Here is a 26074-nt window from a genome sequence, read left to right as displayed (position 1 = left end):
TAAGTTTTCTCTTCATTCTGTTGATTTTTTTCCTTTTCCGTGCAGAAGCTTTTTGGTTTGATATAATTCTATCTATTTTTGCTTTTGTTGCCTGTGCTTTTGGGGTCATAACCAAAAAGTCATTGCCCAGAGCAATGTTACGGAGTTTTTCCCCTGCGTTTTCTTCTAGTAGCTTCATAGTTTAGGGTCTTACATTTAAGTCTTTAATCCATTTTGAGTTGATTTTTGAATATAGCGAAAGATAAGGGTCTAATTTGATTCTTCCGCATGTGAAATCCAGTTTCCTCCACTCCGTTTATTGCAGAGACTGTCCTTCCTCCATTGTGTGTTCTTGGCTCCTGTGTTGAAAATCAGTTGGCTGTAAATGTGTGGGTTCATTGCTGGGCTTTCCATCCTATTCTCCAGGTCTGTGTGTCTGTTTCGGTGCCAGCGCAATGCTGTGTTGTCACTGCAGCTTTGCAGTATATTTCGAAGTCAGCTAGTACGATGCCTCCAGCTCTGTCCTTTGTGCGAAGATTGCTTTGGCTCCTCAGAGTCTTTTGTGGTTCTGTGTGTATCTTAGGATTGTTTCTCTGGTTCTGTGAAGAATGTAATTGGTATGACAGAGATTGCATTTAATCTGTAGATCACTTTGGGTAGTATGGACATTTTAACAATATTAATACTTCCTGTTCATGAACACAGGATACCTTTCCATTTATTTGTGTCTTTCTCAATTTCTTTCATCAATGTTTTGTGGTTTTTAGGTATAAAAATCTTTCACTTCCTCGGTTAAATTTATTCCTAAGTTATTTTATTTTTGTGTAGTTATTGTAAATGAGGATGTTTTCTGGATTTTTTTTTCAGATAGTTCATTGTTAGTGCATAGAAACGCTACTGAATTTTTACATTGATTTCACATCCAGCAACTTTAGCATATGATCATTTCAATAGATACGGAAAAAGCATTTGAGAAAATTCAACATCTCATGATAAACATTCTCGACAATTCAGATGTAGAAGGAATATACCTCAACACAGTAAATGTCATATATAACAAACCCACAGCTAACATTATACTCAATTGAGAGAAGTTGAAAGCTTTTCCTCTAAGATTGGGAACAAGAGAAGGGTGTCCACTGTTGCCACTTCTATTCAGTATAGTACTGGAAGTCCCAGCCAGAGCAATCAGACAAGAGAAAGAAATTAAAGGCACTCAAGTTGGAAAGAAAGAAGTTAAATTGTTTCTGTTTGCAAATGACATGATCATATATATAGAGAGAGAACTGTAAAGACTCCACCAAAAAGTATTACAACTAATAAATGAATTCAACAAAGTTTCAGGATACAAAATCATCATATAAGAACAAAATTCTCTTACTTAGTTAAAATTAAAATTGTAGAAGAAATTATGTATTGCAATGCTTGTTATGCTTGCTAGACATGGGAAACTTAGAGAAGGAGAGAATTAAGTAGAGATGAGAAAGGAAAAAGAATGCCGAGAACATTACTTACACTTTCTCTGCCTAACTCATAATTAGTCTCTTTGCAAACACATACATATATATATGCACACACACACAGGAAAAATGCCTTTGGTTGTGCTAGTAATAATGCTCAAATAATGATATTTTAAATCAGAAAGAAGGACTCTCAATTATTCAAAATCATGCGGTATGATCTTTTATATGGATGGTACAAAACACAAGTAATTATTTAAATATATAAATTCAGAATTGTGTAGCTTATGCACACATACATACATTTATATTTATATATAAATAAAGATATATTATGTATGACTATAAGACACATATGTGTTAAATATTCATACATTTATGTGCATTTTATTCATGTACAGATAGACATGAATATATATATATACATCATTATATATGTGATTACAGATGAATACGTAAATGATACAATTATAGAATCTTAGGGGTGTAAATGAACTTGGAGTTTATCTAGACCAGCCTCCCATGTGATACTCATTGTGCCCCTAGACTGCACCCCACATTTTTCTAGGCTCTGACTACGCAGTCTGTGCAGCGCTTCACTAAGCTCTAAGCCATTTCTGTTTCTACATGGGTGTGATCCTCAGACAGTTCTTCCTCCTGTGGGATACAAATCTGCCTTCTCTAGCTCTTCCCTTCTTTCTGGTCCCATTATTCCCCCAAGGGCAACACTTAACAGCTCCACTCTCTCCCTGTAAAGCTCCCAAATGTGCAAAACAGTGGGCCCCTGTCTTCCTGCCTAGCCATCTCTGACACCCCTGTTTGTTCAACTACTTTGCATGCAGCAGAGTTCAGCAGCTCTTTTCCTTTGCAAGGACACACTGATGTGTCTGTTTACTCTCAAAGAAACACAGCTCTCTGGCATTTCCCAATAAACAGAGGAGGGAAATGAGAGTGCCACTTCCAAACTGGAGATAAGACTTCTTTGTTGGAACCCTTGTCCCACTGTTGAGTCACAGCTTTGGACTCACGAACAAAAACCCCTAATGATGCTGTCCATTCATCATTTGGGATTTTTGTTTTGTTTTGTTAACTTTTGGTTTACACCACACCATTATCATCAGTCTATACAAGTTCCTTATTTTGTTTTATTTTGCTTAGTCTCTTTTTTTGACCATCTACCAATTTTGGGATCATTTGTCTTATAAGGATACACGAATTTTGGGAGCGTTTGTACGTAAGTGTGTACCTATGAGACACACTTATGTACAAAAGTAAACACTTCGGTTGCCCCCCAGCTCTTTGACTCTACAAATGCTACCGTGAGTAGCCTGTAAATGTGTCCACGTGTAGTATTAATACGGGGCCAGTAGTAGAATTGTCAGGTCATAGAATTTAACTGAACTTCATTAATAATTGCATAGCCACTCTCCAAAATTCCTAATACCAGTATATGCTACCACCAGCTAAGCATGAGAGATTTTCCTACTTCCCAGTCAATAATTGCTATTATCCGTGTTTCTAATTGTTGTGAATCTAGTTGATGTAAAGTAGTGCTTTATTTTAATTGTTTTTCTTCCATCACTACTGAGGTTGAATGCCTGTTTATACTCTCATCAGACGTTGAGCATCCCCTCTAAGCATTTTCTTTGCCCATTTGCCATCAATCTTGTTATTTCTTCGTGCTTTACTGTAGTTCTCTAATGTAAATACGAAGTTCTTGTTAGCTAGAAATGGTTTTGAATATCTTTTCCCAGACTGTCTCTTGTCTCTGTCTTGGAGTATCTTCACTGGGATCTTGTTTAAGAGTCACTGAGTTCATGCAGACACATTCCTGTCTTTTTCTGTATTTGCTCTGTATCTATATTTCCATTGTCCACATTTGGTCTTCGACCCACATTAAGGTTCATAGACATCATAAAGGTAGAGGCCAATTTTTCCTTCATCTATATTGGGTCAGCTTCCCCAATACTCTTTATTAAATGACCCACGTTTTCTTCTCCTCTCCATATCCTGAGATACCATGATGGTGCTGTCAGAGATACTTTCAGCTTTGTGAAATGAATTAAACCTTTCTCTATGCATGTTTCATCTATTTTAAAAAATAATGTTTGTTTTTGCCTTACAGTTGTTAGGCATACTTTTATCCATGTGTTAGATTAAATTTAATAATGATAGTATGTTTCATCTCTAGCTTTGCTTAGTTTTTATTCCTTTCATTGATCAATTATAAAAAGGGTGTTAAAATTGTGAAATATAATTGGTTTGCATTTTTTTCTGCTATAATCTCTGACTTTTTGTCTTGGATTATATGGCTGACAAATTACTCTTCTTGCCATCATCTCACATTCGCTGGGTGCCTCTTCCCATTTCTTCAGCTCCTGTAGCCTTTTGTTCATGGTGTTATTTGAACCCAACTTTTATTCCTGTGTGTGAGAGACCTTTGATTCACATTTTACATATATGTTTATTTTAATTAATCTTATATCAGCGGTTATTTTACCCAAATTATTTCCTATTTTCCATTTCTATTTCCTGTTATCTCTTTGGTTTGCACTAGACTCTCTCAGTTATTTATAGTAAGTTCTGTTTATAGTAAGTGGTCATACATATGCTGGTATTACATATCCCTGGACCTGAATTTCATGGTGCAAAGTTCAATTAGGTGAGAGAATTGGTTAATTTATTCAAGAAAGAACTAGTTACTTGTTATGTGTATTGATCTAGGCTTGGGAACAAAATACCTTGGTTTTGCCAACCTGAATTTTCCAAGTTATCTACAAGTAATAAAAATACCTGGAAGATGTCACTCTGAACCTTTCATTCAGAGAATCAGAATGTGTCAATGCTGAAAACTATCTTGTCTGAATCCTCATGAAGAAACTCAGACCGGGAGATGTATGACTTGCTCAGGGACATATAGTTGACCTGCGAGAGTAGAAAGTAGGTCCATGTAATCCGTTTTACACAGATTTATGTTGATGTGAGTACTGAGTGGGTGGAGTGTAGGGGGACACGTCTCTTAGTGGTCTATTTTCAGTTATTTAAAACTATCGTTCCTTCATTGTATCACTAATTCAGTGTCCTGAAACTTGTCACAATAACTTGGTTGACTTAAAGCTTTGTTGAAACAGCATAGCTACCTTTTTATACCTTTATCTTCACTATGACATATTTTAGCACTGAAAAAAATGCAGCCACTTCAAGTTAGTTACAACTAATAACCAAGCTTCTAAAGAGAGATGACCTTTTTTAAGTCAAGGTTATGGAAAATACTTCTGAAGTAAATAATCTGGTATTACAAACAACTCTTGTAAAGAAGATAATTGGAAAAATCAGCTGAATTTTAAAATGCATGTCAGTGATTTTGTGACTCTTGTTTATCCGTGTCATTTAGCATAGCTATCATCACTTCTGATTGAAGTCACATGGCTTTGTTTCTATCAAAAGTCCATATAAACAAAAAAAAATTGCAACCCATCTGGATGAGACTTTTCTCCACCTAGATAAGTACAACATGAGCTTTGTCTCATTTTCTTGATGCCTTGATGATTCAAATGGATTTTTCTTTTAATATTACAGATACAGCTTGGGTGAATCAGAAAAGTTACTCAGTTTTATTACAAAGCCGTCTGCACAAACACGCCATTGCCCTCACCCAAGGGAAACATAACCTTCCATCCTCCTCAGACTATGGTGACTCTAATTGTTTAAATTCAGAAATTTCCATGAATGGTGAAGTTGTTCATCAGTTTAAAGTGGTAAAGAAACCATTTCAATTTAATGTGATCATGGTTCTGAAATATCTTCCTTAAAAAAACTTGAAAGAAACATCTTATGTGGCTGAAGACTAGAATCATCCCAAGAAACCATGCAGTTTCTTCCATCGTATCCCCCTTCGAGCATCTGGCTGACAATATTATAGGCAATTAATTTTTTCTGAAAGTGCCTTGGCGGGAGATACGGTCATGTTTCTCAGAGCTTGTTCTACTGTTTTATATACCTAAATTGCAAGCGGTTCATCTTTTCCCTTTTTCATGTCTAACTTGCATCTTTTCTACTGAGGAAAATAATTGTTCCTATTTTTCTTCATTATATGTCTACATTATACCTTGAGGATGATTTTTTACCTGAAACATTTTAATTGTTTTTTCCCTCCCATAAACTTACTTGATAATTTTACATAATTTTTGAAAGAAAGGTTATTTTTCTTACCTTTCTCCTTATGTTGTCTTATTTATGGCCCTATAGCTCCTCGTACAATCTGGCCATCCAAAATAAGCATCCTACATAAGAACTTCCTTATTTAAAAATCATCATAGGAGGGTTAGCTACTCTTATCCCTGATTTATTCCAAATATTAGCTATAAAGACAACATTTTAGCTTTGAACACTGGCTGAACTTGCGGCAACTGAATGGGTAAAAGCAACCAAACACACAGAATTTTTTTAGGTCATGAGCAGCAATCTTAAAACCAAACTGTCAAACTATTTTTTTTCCTTGCTTCTGTCTTTCCTTTTCTGTTTTGCAGGAAAATAGCAAGATACTGCTCATCACGTATAGATGGGTCTTATTGAAAGAGAACTCAGCACACACGATATTGTCCTCTAGTCACAATATAAAATGAATAAAAGTGACAGGGATGGATGGAGGGAGTACACAGTGTTACAAACAGACCCAGTTTTGCTATGAATGGTGCATGAAATTTTTGCTTTAGATGGAACACACTGTTGCAGTCAGGTTCCTGAGGAAGCAGACTGAGATGGAGTTTAGAGTGCAGGATGTTTATACAGAAGTGCTTTCCGATCACTGAGGGAGGGAAGGAAAGGAAGAAGAATTGGACAAAGGGAGGTGCAGGCCAATGACAGTCTCAGCTGACTCCTCGGGGACCTGTGGAGCAAGAACAGCCCTTCCGAGTTGTCCTGACCTTGGGCACAACTGCCTCCTCAGTCAGTCATCGGGTGTAGGGCTTTCCAGAAAGGTCCTGTCCTTGGGCGAAGTGGACTCCTGCAACCGAGACAATATCTGAAGTGGCTGGTAACAAAAGGGTGCCGGCTGATGTCACCCCCTGAATTGAGGGTAACATGTCTTGTCTTGAACAGGAATCTGGGCAATGCCTCTCCATGCTCATCAACTCCTGTCACTCACATCAAATGGCTACAGATGTGTATTTTAAATGTCTTTTTCAGAAAACATTTTGTGATTAAATTGCTCCCACTCTCTGTAATGACATTGGTCCAGTATTCCAAAGTAGACATGAGAAACCACAGTATGTGATTGCAGCATAATTGGACTACATCTTTGTCATCACAACAATTTCTAACTCAAAAATTCTCTTTAGTTTTGTTGAGTCCTAAGATTTAAAAAAAAAAAAAATTGTTCAGGTAATATTCGTGCATCTGCCGTAAATGAGATCAAGTGCTTATAGGCTGGTCACTGCCAACAAGAGCGTGGGGTCAGTGGGAGGACCTACCAATAACCGCAGCGTGTGGCAGGAGAGGTCTCAAATGTCTTGAGAAAAGGGCCACGCAGGTTCAGAAACAGAAACCATCACCACCGGCTGTGGGAGAACAGTGGGGATGCAAATAAGGAAAGCACCGATCTTCAACACAGCACCGTCAAAGAAATATGCGTTAGGTGTTTTAGAAGCAGAGAAAGTGGATGTGGACGACGGAGCCAGTTCTGGGCAGGGGGTGGGGTTAGAAGTCCAGAGTCAGGAAAGAATGTCCAGGAGAAACTGAGCTGGGTCTCAAAAGGGCTGGGCCTGAACAGGTCTCCAAAAGCAGGGGTGACCGAGCCAGGTTTCCCTGTTATAAGATGGTAGGGGTGAGAATGGGGCCAGGGCAGGGCACAGGGACGGAGAAGGGGACAAGGTGCAGGAGGCAGTGTGGCTGAAACAAAGGGCAGTCACTGTAGGCGAAGGCCTGAGTCTGCCCAGAGACGGGTGTGGACCGTGTACAGTCTGGCCCCTTCCGCATTACGCTAGAGGTGGTGAGGCCACTGAAGCAGAGGGACAGGATCGCCACCACGTTTCAGAAAATTGTTCTGGTTGAGGTATGCGAGACGGATTGCAGTGCAGAAAGATTAAAAAGGCTATATAGGAAGACCAGTTAGAGCACCGTTGGAAACGTTGCAGTCAAAGGTAATGATAATGTGTCTGGAAAAAACGAACCAGACATGAGACACGCTGAGACGTGGAGTAGACGAGACAACCCACAGCAGTGGCTGGAGACAAAGAGAAATGTACAGCGGGGAACACTGTTGTCATTCTGAGCTTCTTGCAGCTGGGAGATGGTGCTGTCACTGCCAGGAATTGAAGCTGAAGCTTAGATTAAGGGGAAACATGGTATGTTTGGTTTGCGATTTGAGATGCTTCTGGGACGTCAGGAGGAAGACGTTAGCAGTCTACTGAACAAGCGTGCGTGAAACTTGAGAAGGAGTTTTTGGTTGAAAATCGAGATTAAGCAATCAATGCCACCAAGCTGACAGCTGGATCCAAGGGGCAGAGAAGGAGGGAGCACGGCCAGACCAGGACACCGGGGACGATGTTCAGTTAGGGCCTGGTTAGCAAGGGGCTCGCCTTTCTGTGTGAACTGCCGAACTACTTATTTGAGATTTTCAGTCTCTTTCCTAATTTGTTGTGTGATTCTTCAGATGAATGAGACATCCACCCATATTATCCTTTGCCCAGAAATAAGTGAACTCTTATAAACTCTTATAAAGTACTTGTCTAGGTTTTAGATATTTAAAATCAATACATACAAATGAGCACAGATAGTGATAAAATTTATTATTTTTGAGACTGTATTACTGGTTCATTTAATTACTTTAACCATAATTTAAATCACGTGTATCATACAAATATTGTGTAATTGGATTCTAATCATTGAAAAAACTAACAGTACATTGGTCATATTTGAACCTTTACTGAGTAAAATAAAGACACTACTTCTATATATAAAAAAAAACATGCATTATGAAATGACACCAGAAAATAAAATAGTTCAACCTCTCGTTTAAAATTACAATATAATCTGAAGAAAAGAGTTTATCACAGCAGTATCCATAGCAGAGATAATGTTCTAAGGATAGTAGGTCAAACATGCTGAGATTCTAGACTTTTGGTGCTCATCTTTAGTGAGAATTATGAAATACTGTCTACATGATTATGTTGTTGGAGTGGCTATTATCAAAAAGCCAAAAGACAAGCGTCGGTGAGGATGTGGAGAGAAGGGATAGCTGTGCACTGTTGGTGGGGACATAAACTGGTACAGCCAGTATGGAAAACAGTATGGAGTTCATCAAAAAATTAAAAGTAGAACTACCATTTGATCCAGCAATCCCATAACTGGGTATATGTCCAAAGGGAATGAAATCAATATGTTGAAGTGATATCTGCACTTCCAGGTTCATTGCAGCATCATTCACAGTTGCCAAGATAAGAAAACAATGTGTCCATCGGCAGAGGAATGAATAAGGCAAATGTGATACCTACATACGTGTGCCCACACACACACACACTCACACAGACTCACACACACACACACTCACACAGACTCACACACACACACACACTCACACACACACACACACACACTCACACACACTCACACACACACACTCACACACACACACACACTCACACAATGGAATGATATTCAACTTTTTTTGTTTATCTTTAATCATAAACAGTTCTCCATGTCATGGCAGGCTCAGTAACCTGGGAATTTTTGAAACTAGGACAAATATGGGTGATTTAGTCCACCTTTTTCTGTCCATGGAGAAAAATGTTTCTTTATAATTTGGAATGAAGCCAAGTAAATACTGCAAATGCCAATTACTGTTTTTGCTTATAACTCCTGCCTCAAAGGAGAAATACTTCTCATTTGAGTAAGCCTTAAATAATTCCAAAAATATGAATTTTTCTAAATACACCCCAAGCCCCTACTTAATTCAACCACAAAATTTCAAATATGTTATTTCCAATCTACGTCTAGAAATATAGATACTTTTAACATCTTTAAAAATTATTTTGTGTAGTTTGGGCTGTTAAAATATGCCTAAGACTCAATCGTTTAAGGAAACCTTAAGGATAGATCCTAAAAGTCATCTCCACCATGCTGCAAGGACAATGCCTTGTCCTTCCTGTCCTTCCCAGCCTGCAGGCAGGGCCAGAGAATCCCTGCTGGCTCACTCTTGCCTTTTTCCCCAGGTCAGCGACTGGATGTCAGTTAGTGTCAGCTCACGTTGAACCGCACGGGGAGCTAAGAGTGAGAGGCCCAGAAAGGCTACTCAGGGAGGCCATATTTATGTGAACACACAAAAGCCTCTGATTTCTTTCAGCACCTGCTGGCTGCAGCAATGTCCTGCTTACTCCCTCAGCACACCTCCCTGGGTCCTGGCCTCCTGCCCTTCCTCCCAGAGCAGGTGCAGGCCCCAGGACTGGCAGCCGAGTTCATGGAGAGCAGAAGCAGCTCTGGCTGCTGCTGGCTGGAAGTCACAAATCTCAGGGAAACAAACTCACAGAACCATTCAGAGTTGGCACAAATGCAGTGCCTGAATAAGCAAGGCCAGGTGTTGACTCTGGTCACCCAACTTGCAACGCAGGGGAAGGTTGGCTCCGTGGAACCACGATGTAGAAGCCCTGAGGCCCTGGGCTAACCAGCTGTGAATAGGAACCTCTCTTGTCCCTGCTGTGATGGCATTTTTATGTCTGGAAGTGTCTGCCTTCCTGTCCCTGTTAAGTCATTCTTAATGACTTCAGGGTCATCTAAAGTTCATCATATGTTTACACTGTAGGTATTTCCAAAAAAAAAAAAAAATCATGCAATTAAGATGTACAAGGCACTATTTATTCCACTACTCATGGGAGATAAAAACAATAAACTAGATACAGCTCCTACCCTCCTGGGTCACTCTACTTAAAGAAATGGACATGTACATAAGTCACTATACTCACATGAGTCATGAATGTCATATTTTCCATAGCAGAGTTTTGAACAACAGGAGTGAGTGGAGAAGTTTGATTGTATTGTATGTGCAGAGTGGAGCACTCTGTCACACTGGGTCAGTAATTCACAATTTGAGAAAGCTAAAGCGTGTTGTAAAGTATCAGAACTGGACAAATAACCAGTCTTGTGAGTGAGAAGACCAGGAAGTGATGAGATGATGAGGTTTGGACTCACAAATCTCACGTACTCATCAGCCCCATCCTTTGGAGTCACAGCTTGCATTTAAACAGACAGTTTGTAGCTCTACGGTTATGCAGGTCACAGGCATGTCCCGTGTGGATATGACACTTAAGATGGGTGTGTAATTGTGACTAAACTCTCAGAGACGAGTCATGGGACTTGCTTTCCTGTAATGAGCAGGATTAGGAGATACAATTTTGGAGACTTCATGAAGCAGGTAAGACGTTTTTAAAAAGTGAACCTCCTAAAGGATAGGAAGAAAGATCTTGTTAGCTTGATTAGAGAAAAGGAGGTGGGTGAGAAAGGGGCTGGGAAGATGAAAATGTCCATTGCTGGATTTTAGGAGCCTTTGGCTCAAGGCTCTTTGAGCAGTGAGAGACCAAGAGCAGTCGTCCTAAGAATTGTATGGAGACTCATGAGGTTAAACCAGCACTGGAAATGAGATGACAAAATGCAGAATTAATGAAGTCATGTGTGGCAATGAAAATAGGGCCTTGGGACATCTCAACATCCATGGGATATATTTGCTTTTCCAGTGAATTACGGGCTGTGGGACAAAAAAGGAATAGACAGAGGGAAGGTGGAAGGATGTGGGTTGAGTATCCTTTGTTTACCTCCCAGGGCTCTGTGCTGGGCGTGTTATGGAAAGCTCTCTGCCAACGCTCTCAAGAGCTGCGTTTCACTGTCACCATTTTACACAGGAAGAAACAGAATCAGAGTTAAAGAAACCAGATCAAAATGACACTGATTGTTTCCCAAGATTGACTGTGATTTTATCAATATGTCATACTCCTCCAGGGGGAAAATTTTAAAAAATTTCCCCCCGATGAAGAAGAATATACAGTTAATTTTTGAAGGATAAGACACAGAAGCACATTAGCCTGATTTTACGTTTTCGTTAAGGGTTTAGAAGGAATAAGAGTCTAAATTGACATTTGGTGGTATTCAGCAGATCTGAGCAGCCTCAGAGAGGAGCCCCCACCATAATATAGAGAGAAACACACAAACGTGGTAACAGGTGACATTTAGCAGGTATTTATATTCTTCTTGCAGAAAGGGTATGTCATATTCAGAATTTCTGTTCCTGTAATATAGACACATTCACTGTCAACAAGAGTTAGGGAATTTACCATATTTGGGTGACGTAATGAACCAGATAAAGCAATCAGTGTCTCACAACGGCGGTTCAGCTTTCCCAAAATCATGGGAAGAGTTTCTTAATCACTTGATTGACTTTTTCCTCCCATTTTATATCTTATGAGTATAAAATATAAGATTTTGGACCCTTCAAAATGTTAAGCATTTTTATGCAGCAGACTCGTGACTCATAGCTGCTGCAAGAGGGGCAATCTAAGCAGTGGAAAGTGACAAATAGGTCTGGTGATTTAATTTACATTAACGAGGACACACATCCTGATGTCATGTGGCAGGTAAAACCACACAGAACAGACCTCATTTTGACCTTATTCTGGGAAAAGGATTTTTCCCTCTAACTAAATCCTTTGTAAATTTTTATTTTAACTATCTTGGATAGAATTTTTTGGTAAATATGTTTTAAAATATTTTAAATATATCTTTTTTCCATTTAATATGTTAACCGTAACTTACAACTCACTGTTTTAATGAAGTTCTGTGATTTTGTAGTAATTAAAGTGCAGTGTGCTCCAGCACTGTGTCCCCCACATGCTGTGCGTGCTGCCTTTTCATGTCTGCTCCTTAGAGTTCAGTTTCTTGCCTATCTTTAGCTCGCCAGTTGCAGCTTCTCACTAAGCTCCATCGGTGTGCCTGAACTCTCAGGATCTGGTTTAGATCAAGAAACAAGGAAACTGACAGTGTTGTGATGATTTAGAATAAGACATTCAAAGCTAGGAATTACCCCCTGAGCGATGTGCGTGAGGTTTAGTGTGTTTCTTCTGACCCTGGTTTCAATGCTTTGGAGGCGCACTTCTGGATTTTCAGCCGTGCTGTTCTGTGACAAAAGTAGCTATGATGATACTCCTTAGAATACTATAAATCAATGATTCTTCTGTAGCTACTACTTGCCTCTGTTCTTGAAAAATAGTGTGCACACGCCCTTCCTCGATCCTATAACTGTCTTATGCTGTAAGGGACATTCTTATGTGTAACAATTTTTGACAGCCTAGACCCTAGTTTGTTTTCTTATTCAATAAGTAGGTCAAAAAACACTGTGTCTTGCCTTTCTTTCTTGATTTAGAGAATGGAAAGTAAGTCTTAGTCTTTACATATTTCTTCTCTTTACTGTAAATGGTAGAGAAAATGAGCCAAGTACTTTTCGATTCACCTGATTTTTTTCCCCTCATCTTAAAGGCTTGTGAAATAGTCCTAATCCTAAGAAACTGATTTGGATGCATGCTGAAGTCTGTGAATCACTGAGCTAACTCACTCAGAACTCAAGGAAGCACTCTTTGTTTTATAAATAAGGAAACTGAGGCCCAGAGAGGGCTTAAGTAACTATAGTAAATAGCATAACTGGACTTAAAGCCAAGTAGTCTGGCTCCAAGTTCTTATCTTAGAAAAATGATCTGCAATTTAGACAACAAGCACCAAGCCAAGAGAAGTGCCAAGGTTGGTCTGAGTATGCTGACAACCAGGTTTTTGTGTGCAAGAAAACAAAATAGAGGAAATACAATATTTTTATAATAAAATATGGTAATTTATTAGTTTTGAATAATATTTACATACATAGTAAACTTTGACACAACTTGGGGAAAGAGTTAAAGAAGCATAAGCATATTTGGTGCAACTTGGCACTGTCCCCAGCACATTCCCGCTGTAAACAATCACACCTTAATCTGACCTGATTCTGTCTGCCAGCACCAGGTAGAACCTCAGCCTGAAATCTTTCTCTCTTAGCATCAGATCAACTCACTTCAAACCCAAAGCTCTAACTTGGCATTGAGAATCCACAGCAGTTATGACATCAGTGTGCTTGTTGGTACCTTCAGCCATTTTTATATATTTATTTTTAATTTCTCAGGCAAGACCTAACTTGAGCCACCAGTGCAGTAGTTCTCTAACTCTGGTTGTATTTGCAATTCTGAGTTCCAGCTCCCAACTGCTTTTAAAGGCATATAGTAGTAATAGCAATAATATTAAATAAGAGAATAGCCATGGCTGTGCTTTGTTGCTACCTGCTGCCTATGGCTATACATGAAAGTTCTAGTGGGTAGAGACTGGTGTACTATGTTCATTGATGCTTGCCCAGCCCATACAGTGTTGCCAAGTACACACCAGGTGCTCAATAAACATTACTTGTTTGAATTAATGAATGCATGAACAAGTGGTTTTCCATTCAGATTTCTCAGTGAGATCCCTTACATCTCTCCTGAGTTGATAATTGAAATGAACCACAGTTGATTAATAAAAAAATGCTGCAGACATCTTGCTATTTAATAACTTCATTCTATAAATCACCTAGTATAATAATTGGTTTACATAATATTAGGTTATTACCTGCTTAAGCATCTTAGTTTGTACCCTTAGTCATTTCCAAACCCCTGCATAAAAATAAACTTTCTTCTTTAAAAAAATGTATGCAAAAAACACAACAAAAGCTAACCAGACAAGCTCTGATATTAGTTAGATAGACTTGACGTAAGCCCTCATAGAACAATTACCTAGTTCTAAGACAAGAGCAGAGTAACATCTTTGAGTATCACTTTCCTCATCTGCAAAGTGAAGCTATAAATAACTGCCCATAAGCTGATAGAAACAGCATATTATTTTGATAACTTAGCTGGGACCCATAACTAATAAGTTAACTGAGGTAGAATTCAAAGTTAGCTCCCCTGGCTTCATTTTAACCATTTTAGGATGCTAAGACCCTATGGAATCATCTAGGATGGCATCAAGGAAGAGTGCTCCTGAGGCAAAAAGGGCAAATAGGAGTTTAGCAGAGAAATTAAATCAAGAGAGAGCCTTCCGGCCTGAGTTGGCGGTGTGCACGGCTGGCCAGGATGGAGGGCGTGAGCTTGTTTTCATTAGCAACACCTCTCAGCAGCTCAGACAGTTTCCACGGATCAGTTCATAATGAAAAGTCACAGAGAATGTGTAATATGAAGGGATTCAAAGTAAAGATGCAATTATTGTAACATAAAATATTTGTAATTAACACTTTTTATTAGCTGGACATAAAAAAGAACTTTAACAACAAAATTGGAATGTCTGCTTCTCCAGCAGGTTTACAGGAGAAGCAGTAATTGTAGTGTTATAATAGCAAAGCAGGAAAGAAATCTGCTCTTGAACACATCATTTTGAAAAGCTTTGAAGGGAAAACCAAACCCAAATCCTTCTTTCACAGTATTTACACTGCAGGGCACAGAGTCTGAAATGTTTCCTTTCAAGAATGATTGTTGAATTAAAAAAAATTATTGAACTAAATTAGGTTGAGCGTATTTTCTGACGTACAAATCAAGCCATGCTTTTCACTTAGAATGATGAGAAAATTCAAATAACAGGAGCCTAATTTCAAATCCACTAACTTCCTATATTTATGTGCTACGTCAATGATAGTATTATTCTTTCAATGCCGTGTGAAAGGGCTCAGGCAAAAGGGAACGTAGACTACGCACGTGGTTTGTTATCTTTCCTCTATTACTTTTTTTTCTTTTCTTTCAGTTCCGCCTTTTATCCAACCTTTTGAGTTTCCAAGATTCTCTATCGGGCAGCGGGTCTTCATCCCGTGTGTTGTGGTCTCAGGGGACCTGCCCATCACCATCACCTGGCAGAAGGATGGCCGGCCGATCCCCGGGAGCCTTGGGGTGACCATCGACAACATCGACTTCACAAGCTCCTTGAGGATTTCCAACCTCTCCCTGGTGCACAATGGGAATTACACCTGCATAGCCCGGAATGAGGCGGCAGCAGTGGAGCACCAGAGCCAGCTGATCGTGAGAGGTAAGGAGAGGAGGGTGCTCCACACGGCACGGATGGAGTTGAGCTCGACATAGAAATTCACTCTTATCCCACTAAAAAACAGACAGCTATAGAAACCAACCATGAATTCCCCTGAACTCCAAGACAAAGTTCCATTTATCTAAAATATGATAGTTCAAATAATGTGAATGAAACGTGGGAGCCCTAGGATTGAATTCATAACATAGGACTTGTGTTTGCTTACCCAGTGGTCATTGAGAACCAAAGCATGTATATAGCACTTTGTAGAATACCTGTCATCATTTAGATAAATGGCTTTTGAAAATAAAATATTTCTCAAATATATATCACAGTTTTTCTAAAGAGTTATCAAATAGTAGCTTTTGTATATTTTATTTTTGTTTTAGGAATATGGTTTTCTTTGCTCATCTCTTCTATTTAGCATCAAATCTATCATTATTTTGATAGGCAAGCTGTTGCAACATTTTTCAAACGAAGTAGAGTGTGGTATTATTTATAGAAAAATTTAAAATAGAGTAGTCTAACTTATAGAAAAGATTGGCAGTGGTCTCATTACATCTAAAATGTAAGCTTTGGTCTTAGTTCAAATCGTTACTCAAGTCACCAAATTCCCATTAAGATTCACACTCTTCACCTGTGGAATAAGCAGCTAGTGTTCTCTGAAGTCTGTCAGACATGGACATTCTGTGGCTTCATGATTCCCCAAGAGTAGCATGCATTTATCTACCAGTACAGTAGTCAGCCACATTGCAAAAGTAACTGCATGAAATTAGAGAGTTATATTAATGTTGATTATTTGCATTTAAAATTTGCAAACTTTGTTGTCAGAGAGTTGTCGCCAGGAGAGGGATGTTCCCACTATCTCCAGGATAATCAGCAGATCTGTGTGGGCTCTTTCTCGAGTGGTGGGCTCCCAGGTCCTTCCTCAGTCCCTAGTCTTTGCTCCCTTGTCACCTCTCCTTCCTTTCTGGCTGAAAAGGAATTCACTTTCTATCTACTTGCCGGCCAAAGAACATGATACTGACTTAGCATGGTATTTCTGAAAAAAATAAATTCCCCAAATGAATGAATAATAAAATATATTTTCAGTCAGACACAAACTAAAGATACTCATGACATTTTTTTCTTTCTACCTTGCACTTTTGAGTATAAGAATTGGGATATCTGATTTTTTTTCGGATTTCATAAAAATGAAAGGCGATCTAGTATCTGTCTCCCAAGTGTTTTCTTATAAACTGAATTGACTCTTGCTGTGGTTTGTGAAGGGCAAAATAGTACATCAGCCTGTGTTCTATATAATCTGCTCTGAAGGAACCAGGTCAGGGGACAGAAATGTTAGATAAAAATGCACATGGCTGCTCTTTGTGTCACTTGCCCTTGCAGGAAAGGCAACCAGACTTTTCTGACTAAGGCAAAGGTCAAATGAACTGAAATTGAGCCCAGATATTCAGGATAATGTAGCTGATCACAATATGATTAATGGCTCCATGTGATTGTTCTTCAAATACATTAAATAAGCTTCTGTGAAATTAACATTAAGCCACCAGGTGGGTGGTGTAGCCCTGAGGAAGGAGATGCTTCACAAACAGATCAGCACGACTGAGAAGCAGGCACGGCAAGGTGTTCTCAATCTGGTCTGCACTGTGGAGTCTCCAGGGAGATTTAAGAAAACGCTGATGTGCAGTTTTGGTCCCAACCCAGACCAAATAAATCATGATCTTTGGGAGTAGATCCATCTTCCAGACTCCTGGGGAATTCCTCCTTTTTTTTTTTTTTTTAAGACTTAAAAAACCACTGGTTAATGGTTCTCAAACTGTTGTATGTGGAACTTAAAAAAATGGCCTGATGTGCAAGCTGTGGCCCCTACCAATTAAATAACCATCTTTGGAGGTGGGACCCAGGCATCAATCATTTGTAAAATCAAAATTGGAACTAACCGATGAGCACACATGTGCACAGAGGGAAATAAAGCTCAGTCAAAATCAACCAGGGAGGAGCATGGAGAAGGGGTGGGGAACAAAACCTACTTAATGGATACTGTGAGCACTATTTGGGTGATGGGGACCCCTACAGCCATGACTCAAGCATTACAAAAGTGATCTATGTAACCTAAAACATTTGTACTCCCTTAATATTTTGAAATTGAAATGTAGAAGAAAAATAGTCTCAATAACCAAATAAGTGCAAAATAAAAGATGTTTATCCTTCTATTAAGTTGGAAAGGGTTTTTGTTCCTTGTAACAAGAAAATATAGGAAATACGGTAGAATATTATTTGAGGTTCTAAATATATCAGAACTTCTTCAAAAAGATTTTTTAGGTAAACATCCCTTTTGATATAGAATGATCTTCTAGAATATAAAGCTTATAGTGATGTGAATAGGTCACCTGGGCTTCCCAACTGACGAAATCCCAAAGGGTGGTACCAATGATAAGGAATACATTCAAAAAGACTGTCAGAGGTTATTTTAATGTTATGAAAATCTCATTCATTTTATGATGGAAATAGTCTACTGGGAAAAAGAGGATATTCCAGATGTGAAAACTGAAGGAAAAAGGGGCATAAAAGATCAATAAGATGACACAGCTTTTATTTTCCAAAACAGCTGTTGTACCATTTACTATTTCAATGTCTGCAGATGCTTATAACAAACTCTGTTATGTTATTGACATTCCTAAATGTAGACCTATACAGATTTCAGATAAGTAAAATTTGCATATACTTATTTAAAAATAAAAAAATTCAAAATTAAAAAAATCAATCAACAGACCAGAATATTAAAATAAAGTAGAAAATCCATAGAAATGAATAGAATAAATGAAAAGAATTTGCCAGAATTCAACATCCATTCTTGATTAAAAAAACTTCTAACAAATAAGCAGTAGCAGGCAACAGCCTCGACACATAATAATAAAAGGCACCTCTGACAAATATTATAGTATATTATACTCTCCATCCTTGTGATTGGGAGTGAGACAGGCACGCCTGCTCTTAACACTTCTACTCAGCATTGCTCTAGAGGTCATAGCCTTTGCACTTAGGCAAGAAAGATAAATATAAGGCATTACATTTGCGAAGGAAGGCACAAATATGCCTACATTTGCGGATGTGTATTATAACTACTAAGCAAATGTAGCAAGTTCAAGATTGGCAAAAGCCAATACATTTAGCATACATTTAGAATACATTTAGCATAATGTACACTGAAAACTAAAAAATATTGCTGAGAAATTAAACTATCCTAACCAAAAGCCTAGCAAGCTTTGTTATAGAAATTTAAAAGCTTTTCTAAAGTGTGTATGGAAATGAAAGAGATCTAGAATAACAAAAGCAATTTTTAAAGGAAGAACAAACCTGGAGGACTTAAACTGTCTAACTAAAATTGGACTAAAATTTAAAACTGGACTAGTTCTGGGGCTCATTGTATAGATTCAGTACATAATAGGTCATAATTCTGATTTCAGAAAATCAGTCGTCTTTAAATCACTCCTAACCTATGTCAAAGCAATTTTCTTAGGGCCTACTTTTCTTTTAATTTCAGCTGGTAAAATAATGACTAAAATGAATTAATTAGATAAGAACTACAAGATACACTTCATTCTCTAATGATGCATTTGCTATTTTTAAGTCTTTATCTGCAGCAATCTTTATTTTGTTTTCACAAAATCTTTCCAGTGATGAGTTTAATTTTTTTTCTGTACTTGTTAGTGAAAGAAAAAAATGCTTAATTGTTAAAATATCAATGGGTAGTTACAAATATATGTGTTTTATACCTGCTCCCAAATGACTATTTTTCCATTCTTTATTCCTTCATCTTTCTTCTGTCTCATCCTTGAGCAACAATGTACTCAGAACATGCTCCAATGCCAGGCCCTGAAATAGTCCCTGGGATGATGAAAGTTCATTTTCTCCCATCTAGAGCCCCAGTCAGTGGGAGAGAAACAGGTGGCAGATCACATGGTGGTGTGACAAGCTGTAGGGCACCATGAAAGAAGAAAGAGAGTTACCTAATGTAAAATAGGGTATACATGAGGCGGATTCCTGGAGGGCGGGAGGGATCCCAGAGAATTAGGAAATACAGCAACTAAGTAAGAAGAGGGAAAGAAAGACATGTTGCTGGAAGGACTCTTGCCTGCAACAGAAGGGAAGTTGGAAAGAACATACTTACTTAACTGTGTACGGAATGGTTTGGGTGGGAAGGAAAGTGCAGAAAGATGAGACTACGGAAGTAATTCTCTTCACACCTTAAAGCTTTTGTGTCCTAAGAAAGAGGTCCAAAGGCCGTGGGAATCTATTAGGGGATTTAAAACAGAGAAATCACATGGCCAATGTCACGGTGAGTCATGTCTCAGAATACAGGGAGAGTAGGCGCACAAAAACCCGGAGTGGAAGCCTCTGTAACCCACCTGAGAAGGATAACAGTCGGAACAAAGGTGGTGGTTAGGGTGACAAGGAGGGCACCAGTATGGAAGGTTTTTGCAGGGTGTGATGAGCACTTGCGGTAGGGAAGTGTGTGAGATGGCTTGATGGCGAACGTCCTCTCTGAGAGTGTAGCTGCCATGGACGGTGAGGGATGTTTGAGTGGGCGCTTTCTCCTGACTCTGGGAAATCTTCCTGGTAGTCCATTTTTCCTCTGTCCTTAGCACAAAACAAATGGGACAAGAAACTTTCTCCCTGAATGGCTAATTTCTGCTGTGCAGGACAACCCCCCTTCCCTGTGATAGCTGGAGATCAGGGAGCTGCTTTCAGAATTCCAGTTTTTGATGTGAATGGCCAAGTTGTTGATTTTTATCACTACTTAAGCTATATCATGTACTGAATAAGCTAAATTTATCTTTTAGGTGGAAATGAAGACTGTTTATTTTTACTGTTTAGAATAAAGAGCATTCCACATTGCAAACTGGGGACTTACCAGTTAACTTTAGAACACACTCCACCATTTGGTTCATGAAAGACTGCACAGATACAGTTGAGGAAACAAAACCCACGTGAAAACAGCAAGCAACATTAGTCAGTAACTGTATGAGTTTTTATTTTATGCCTTAACTGGAATTGGGAAATGCTTCTCTCTTAGATGCTCTGAAGTTTTTGGCTTGGGATGTATCTCGGGAAAAATAGAAACAGAATGAGAAGTTTAGAGACCCTGAGATTGCCTTGTCACAGTGAGGGTGGTTTGGAAGCCTCTAAGTGACAGACTATAAATGACAAGAGCAAAATGAACTCTGATAAGGGAGAGATCAGTGTTATTTGATGTGTTTGAAGAAGGATTCATGGAAGGAGTAAGCTCCATCAGCCTTGATATGTAAGTAGTGTTTAGAAAGAGAAAGTAGACGCAAAAACAATGCCAGAACTTTTGGTAAGAAGACCACGGTCCACATTTCTGCTTGTTCATTTTGTATGTGACTTGGGGAACATGAATGAATTTCTCTGAGTCTCAGTTTCCTTCCTATAAAATAGGAATGGTGAGACCTACCTCTTGGAGTTTCACAGAGTTTAATCATTGGTGACAATTGCTATTGCCTTTTTGCTGGTGACAAAGTTCTTCAATTACTCTCCACTTAATGCATCACTAAGAGGAGCACAGACATGCATGGTTATATTTTCTGGGGTCAGTGAGGAACAAACAGCACTAGCTGAGACATAGAGGCTGTGCCGTGGTCAGAGTTAGCCCATCTGATTGTTGCCATGAACAGGTACTTGCTATTAATAGACGTGGGAAGATGGAGAACCACAGCATCCTGGAGTCAGTTGCCTTAGTGAAGAAGACGGTCTGGCAGCAGTCAGTGGCTGTGGCTCCACAGGTCATGGAGCAAGGGAAGCCCACGCACCTGCGAGCCTGGCCCGGGACCCCCTCTCTGCTCTCCCTTCACACTCTCCCTCCTTTCATCCCTATCATGGTGTGGACAATTATTAGCTGTGTGACCTTGGGAAAATGCCTTAGCCTCTCTTTACCTCAGTTTTCTTATTTACAAAATGAGATAATACCTAATATGGGCTTTCTCAGGGCTAAATAGAACAAGCAACATGTTCATCACAGAGCCTAGCACACAATCAGCACTCAGTGGGTAGCATCTCCACCCCCTTCTCCCTCTGTCTCTTCTGTCCTTCCACGCACATCTACGTGACATTGGAATGTCACCGAGGGACATCACACATCAGAGGCCGTGGATGATCCAAGCATGAGGCAATTAATTAGAAAATGGTCTTGGGAATAGTCAGAAAGGCAAATATAAAGGATAACATATTTTTGAAGAAACTACATGAGTTGATGATAAATTCCATGTCAGAGATGGAGGGGATAAATAAGGAATTTAAGCTGAGAAGTAGAATAAATGGGTACAAAAGAAATGGAATTGGGGGCCCAATTCTTTGCTATTCTTTATATCAGAGTCTCCCAACCTTAGGCCATTGTAAAGCTTAGCTTGTTATGTGATATCCTGGGTCACTGGGAAGATTCATGAAGACTTCATGTAAAATAAATTAGCTGTTACCATAAGGCAAATGTTAACAACAAAAATCAAAACAAAACAAAGCATAAAAAAAAAAGCAGAAATCCCTAGCTCTTACATCTGTGCCCATGGCTGACACTAACAGTGGACTGGTGATCTCCGTGATATCATGCTCAGTGGGCGACCGTGGCATTAATGAAGCCACTCTGGGGAAAAGTATTAGACATAACACAGAACACACCTGTCCTTGGCTCCTGTTATTGCAGCACTGCCAGGAAAGCTGCCAAGGTAATGGTTCCTGCCTGTGATGCTGGAAGAGATCCTTTCCTCACACTTCTTTAAATCTTATGATGAATCTGTTGTTTCTGGTTTTTAATGGCAAGCTGCTACCTAGAGAAACAAACACACTATCAGAAAGACCTGTGATTGATTGTCAGTTGACACGAAAAACAAAAATTGTACAAGGCCACCATCTTATTGCTCTGTTTATTGATCCAATTTTGATATCACATCCATGCCATCATTTTACTTCATTCATTCATATATTCATTCTTTCTTCCAACAGATATTAATTAAACATCTGTTTTATAATAGATGTTGTTCTGGGTTCTAGGCATACCATGGTGGTCAAAACAAAGAGACCACACCCCTGCCCCAGAGAGCTAAAGTTCTAGTGAAGGAGAGAGGTAACAGACAAATAATCAAACAATGTCAGGTATCTACAAGGACTATGCAAAATAGACATTTGAGCAGAGACGTGAGTGAAATGAGGGAGTGAGTCACCGTGATCTGCAGGAAGCAAGTTCCGGGTGAAAAGACCAACAAGTATGAAGACTCTGAGTCAGGAGGGAGTTTTGTGTGTTCAAGGGACAGAAAGAAGACCAGTTTTCCCCTTGTTCAGTAAGAGAGGATGAAAAGTGTAACGCAGAGAGATAAGCACAGACCAGGACATCTATTCTCAAAGTGATGGGAACCCACTCAATTTTGGTTTCCAGTGTCATAAATTAAATATTTCCTAGACTTAGACCAATTACCATCTCAACTAAATGCCATCCACCACCATCAAATAGTTTCAGATATTTTGTCTTCAATAAAACTGAATCCCCATCCATGCTTACAGTTAGGGAAAACTACATTCATTTTTTTTTAAATACATGGCAACTTAGAAGCCATGAATTCCAAACATAAAACACTGTACTACATCTAAGACTAGAAAAATGCCTGTTTTATTATAAACATAACAACAAAAATAACCCCTGCCCCCCAAATAAACAGATCAAGCCAAAGATCACTATACTTTAAATAATCCTCATTTTTGGCCACATCAAGAACAAACTCCCTCAAAGGAATCCTTTTGAAACTTCAGATACTGTCAGCTTATATGGATCCCATGACAGGATTCTGGTATTTTAGAATATACATCAAATTACTATTTTTGGAGAGACAGGAGTGCTGGATAATGTGTGTGTAATTATGATTCAGGGAAATGTAGGCAAGAATAGCCTACATTGCACTTGGGGATGTGACATAATTATTCTGTTGAACCTATTCCTCCATCTCTTTAATCACCCCTCATCCCCACTGGAGAAATCACACTATTGAAAAACCAGCGATATTGGCAAGCATGCTCACTGCAGTATAGCAAATGATGTGTTATACAGATAGAAAAATCAAAATATAATTGTTAAAAAAGGAAACCAGCAACTTTGGGAGATTATATATCCAAACAATACAGAGTATGCAGGATCTTTAGGGCCTATCATAAGTTTTGGTCCAAACTGCAGGCATCCCGCGGGCTCCACATGCACCCATCTTGGGTTCTGTATATCATTGGCCAGAATCTTCCTACGGGGCTCTCTTTGCTCTCCCTCAATGGCACTTCTGTTGGGTCCATCCTACTCAGAGACCTTGGGCTTTGGGGTCTCCCTGCTCTGAGTTATTAACTTGGCCATGCTCCATTTCCCTAGTCTGTAAAACTGAAATGATAATATCTAGTCATTCATTGGTCCATTCGAGAAATAGTTGCATGGTGCTTCCTGTGCTCCAGCCCTGTGCTACATGCTGGGGGCACAATGGTCTGTGAGAAAGGGGTGGTTCTTGTTCTCACAGGGTGTACAGCCTGATCTGGGAGACAGGCAGTTCAACAGACAATACTAAACAAGTGTGATAAAGGTTGTGATAGAGAAATTAAGGGTTTGGAGAAGAAGCACTGAATCTCATCCACAGCGTCAGAAAAGGTGTCCCAGACTAAGTGAACTGTGGGATGAGATGCAAAGTTTAATAAGTGGGAATTCATTAAACAAAGAGATGCAGAAGCGTGTGTGATGATCCAGCAGCAAGAATAGTCTTGTGATGGGGGAACAGACAGGGCTTTAGAATGGCTGGAGCAAGCCTGCAAGAGGGGAATGGCAAGAAATGGAACAGGAGACCAAGGACGAAAACAATGAAGAGGCTTGAAGAAATTGTAAGAGTCTGGATTGTATCAAGAGGGTTGGGGAATGCATGATGATTTTAAGCAGGGAAGTCACATCATCTGCTTTGTGTCTTAGAAGGATCCTTTAGGCCACTGTGTGCAGAATGGATTCAAGTGGGACAGTTGGTGGCAGGTAGACCAGTTACAAGGCTGTTTGAGAAATCCAGGTAAAGGACAATATTGGCCTTGTCCTAGATTGAGTTGCTGTGAAAGCAGAGTGTAAGGTACAAATCTTCTCACATGGTCTATTTGGGATGTAATTCCTGGGTCCCAGAGTAAGACAATGGGAAATAATGAGTTAAGAAAGAGAGAAAAAAAATCAATAAAAGCTGTTTTAATGAGCAAGCTGCTGCTATGTCCCACGGGAGCTCTTCCCTATGGGGAACCCTCTCTGGAGTGGAGTGGAGCAGTGGTTCTCAAAGTGCATCTCTGCACCAGCCTTGGCAGCATCACCTGGGAGCTCATTAGAAACGCAGGATCTTGGATCCCACCATGGACCTACTGAGTCAGAATTTCTGGGGAAAGGGTTCAGCAATGTGTATTTTAATCAGTGCTTCAGGCAATTTTGATGCCCTCTAATGTTTGAGGAGCACAGCATAGAACATGCCTCAGAATTGTCCCACTGGGTTGGAGGATAGGGAGGCAGAGCACTTACTTATATCCTGACTTCTGTCACCCACTGATGGACAGTTGTTCCACATGTCAGGGCTGTCCCAATGGAGATGGTAAAGGGTCATGACTTCAGAGAAGGGCTGGGACAGTGAGGAGAGAGAGTCCTGCCCTCAGGGCAGTATCTTGGTGAAGTGTGTGGAGCTGTCCATCCTGGTGGTGCTGAAACCAGGTGGACAGAGGGGATGTGGCACTTCCCCACACACCGAGACCACTGTGACTAGGGAATGGCAGTGGAGATGAAGAAAATTTGCGGATGTGTGATACATTTTCAAGGAATAATCAGTACCTGATACGAGGAGATAAAAAAAAAAAGGGGAGAAATGAAAGATAATGCACAGTTTTCTTTCTTGAGGACTTTGATCGATGGTGGTGACAGGAACAGGTACCATTTTGGAGGCTTGAGTTCAAGGTATCTGTGAAATATCTACTGATCAGTGGGATATGGTGGTCTATACATCAAGAAAGAAACAGGCAATCTTCATGATGAGAGAGGGCAAAATGGCTCAGGAGGTGTGTTGAGTAAGATGTAAAGACTGAGGTGGAACCCTGAGAAGCAGGAGTGGGTAACAGTGTGGAATAGGCTCTCTAATAAACAAGTAAAATAAGAATTATCTTGAGAGGAATACTGGGAGGGGCCAAGTGAGGTGACTTCAAGTATCTGAAACACACACAGTACTCAGTAAATGTTCACTTTTACCACTGAGTGACTACTTGGGGAACTTCTGCTTTTCTCAGAACAACTTCTTGGATTGCTACTTTGTAGAAAAAATGTCTGGGTCAGGCAGTAGTCCTTTTACAAAGGTCTTTGCTTCTTTTAATAAACTGCTGTTTACAAAAAATAAAAATCAAACAAAAAAATGGGCACTCTATTGTTCCTGGAGATGTTGGCCATTTGGAGTGCTCAGAGCACATGGGAGTGGATGTCATCAGTTGCA

The 26074-nt window shown here is 39.5% G+C and overlaps 1 protein-coding gene across 1 annotated transcript in view; it reads left to right on the top strand.

The window, feature by feature from the left end:
- Nucleotides 1-26074, top strand: part of DSCAM (DS cell adhesion molecule) — a 718109-nt gene that overhangs the window by 456811 nt on the left and 235224 nt on the right. Inside the window, exon 9 of the mRNA XM_045558333.1 lies at nt 15267-15545. Coding sequence (XP_045414289.1) covers nt 15267-15545 — 279 coding nt within the window. The remainder of the gene's footprint in view (nt 1-15266; nt 15546-26074) is intronic.

Source organism: Lemur catta, chromosome 1 (genome assembly GCF_020740605.2).
Source record: "Lemur catta isolate mLemCat1 chromosome 1, mLemCat1.pri, whole genome shotgun sequence".
NCBI lineage: Eukaryota > Metazoa > Chordata > Mammalia > Primates > Lemuridae > Lemur > Lemur catta.
This window is presented reverse-complemented; position numbering and strand designations above follow the sequence as displayed.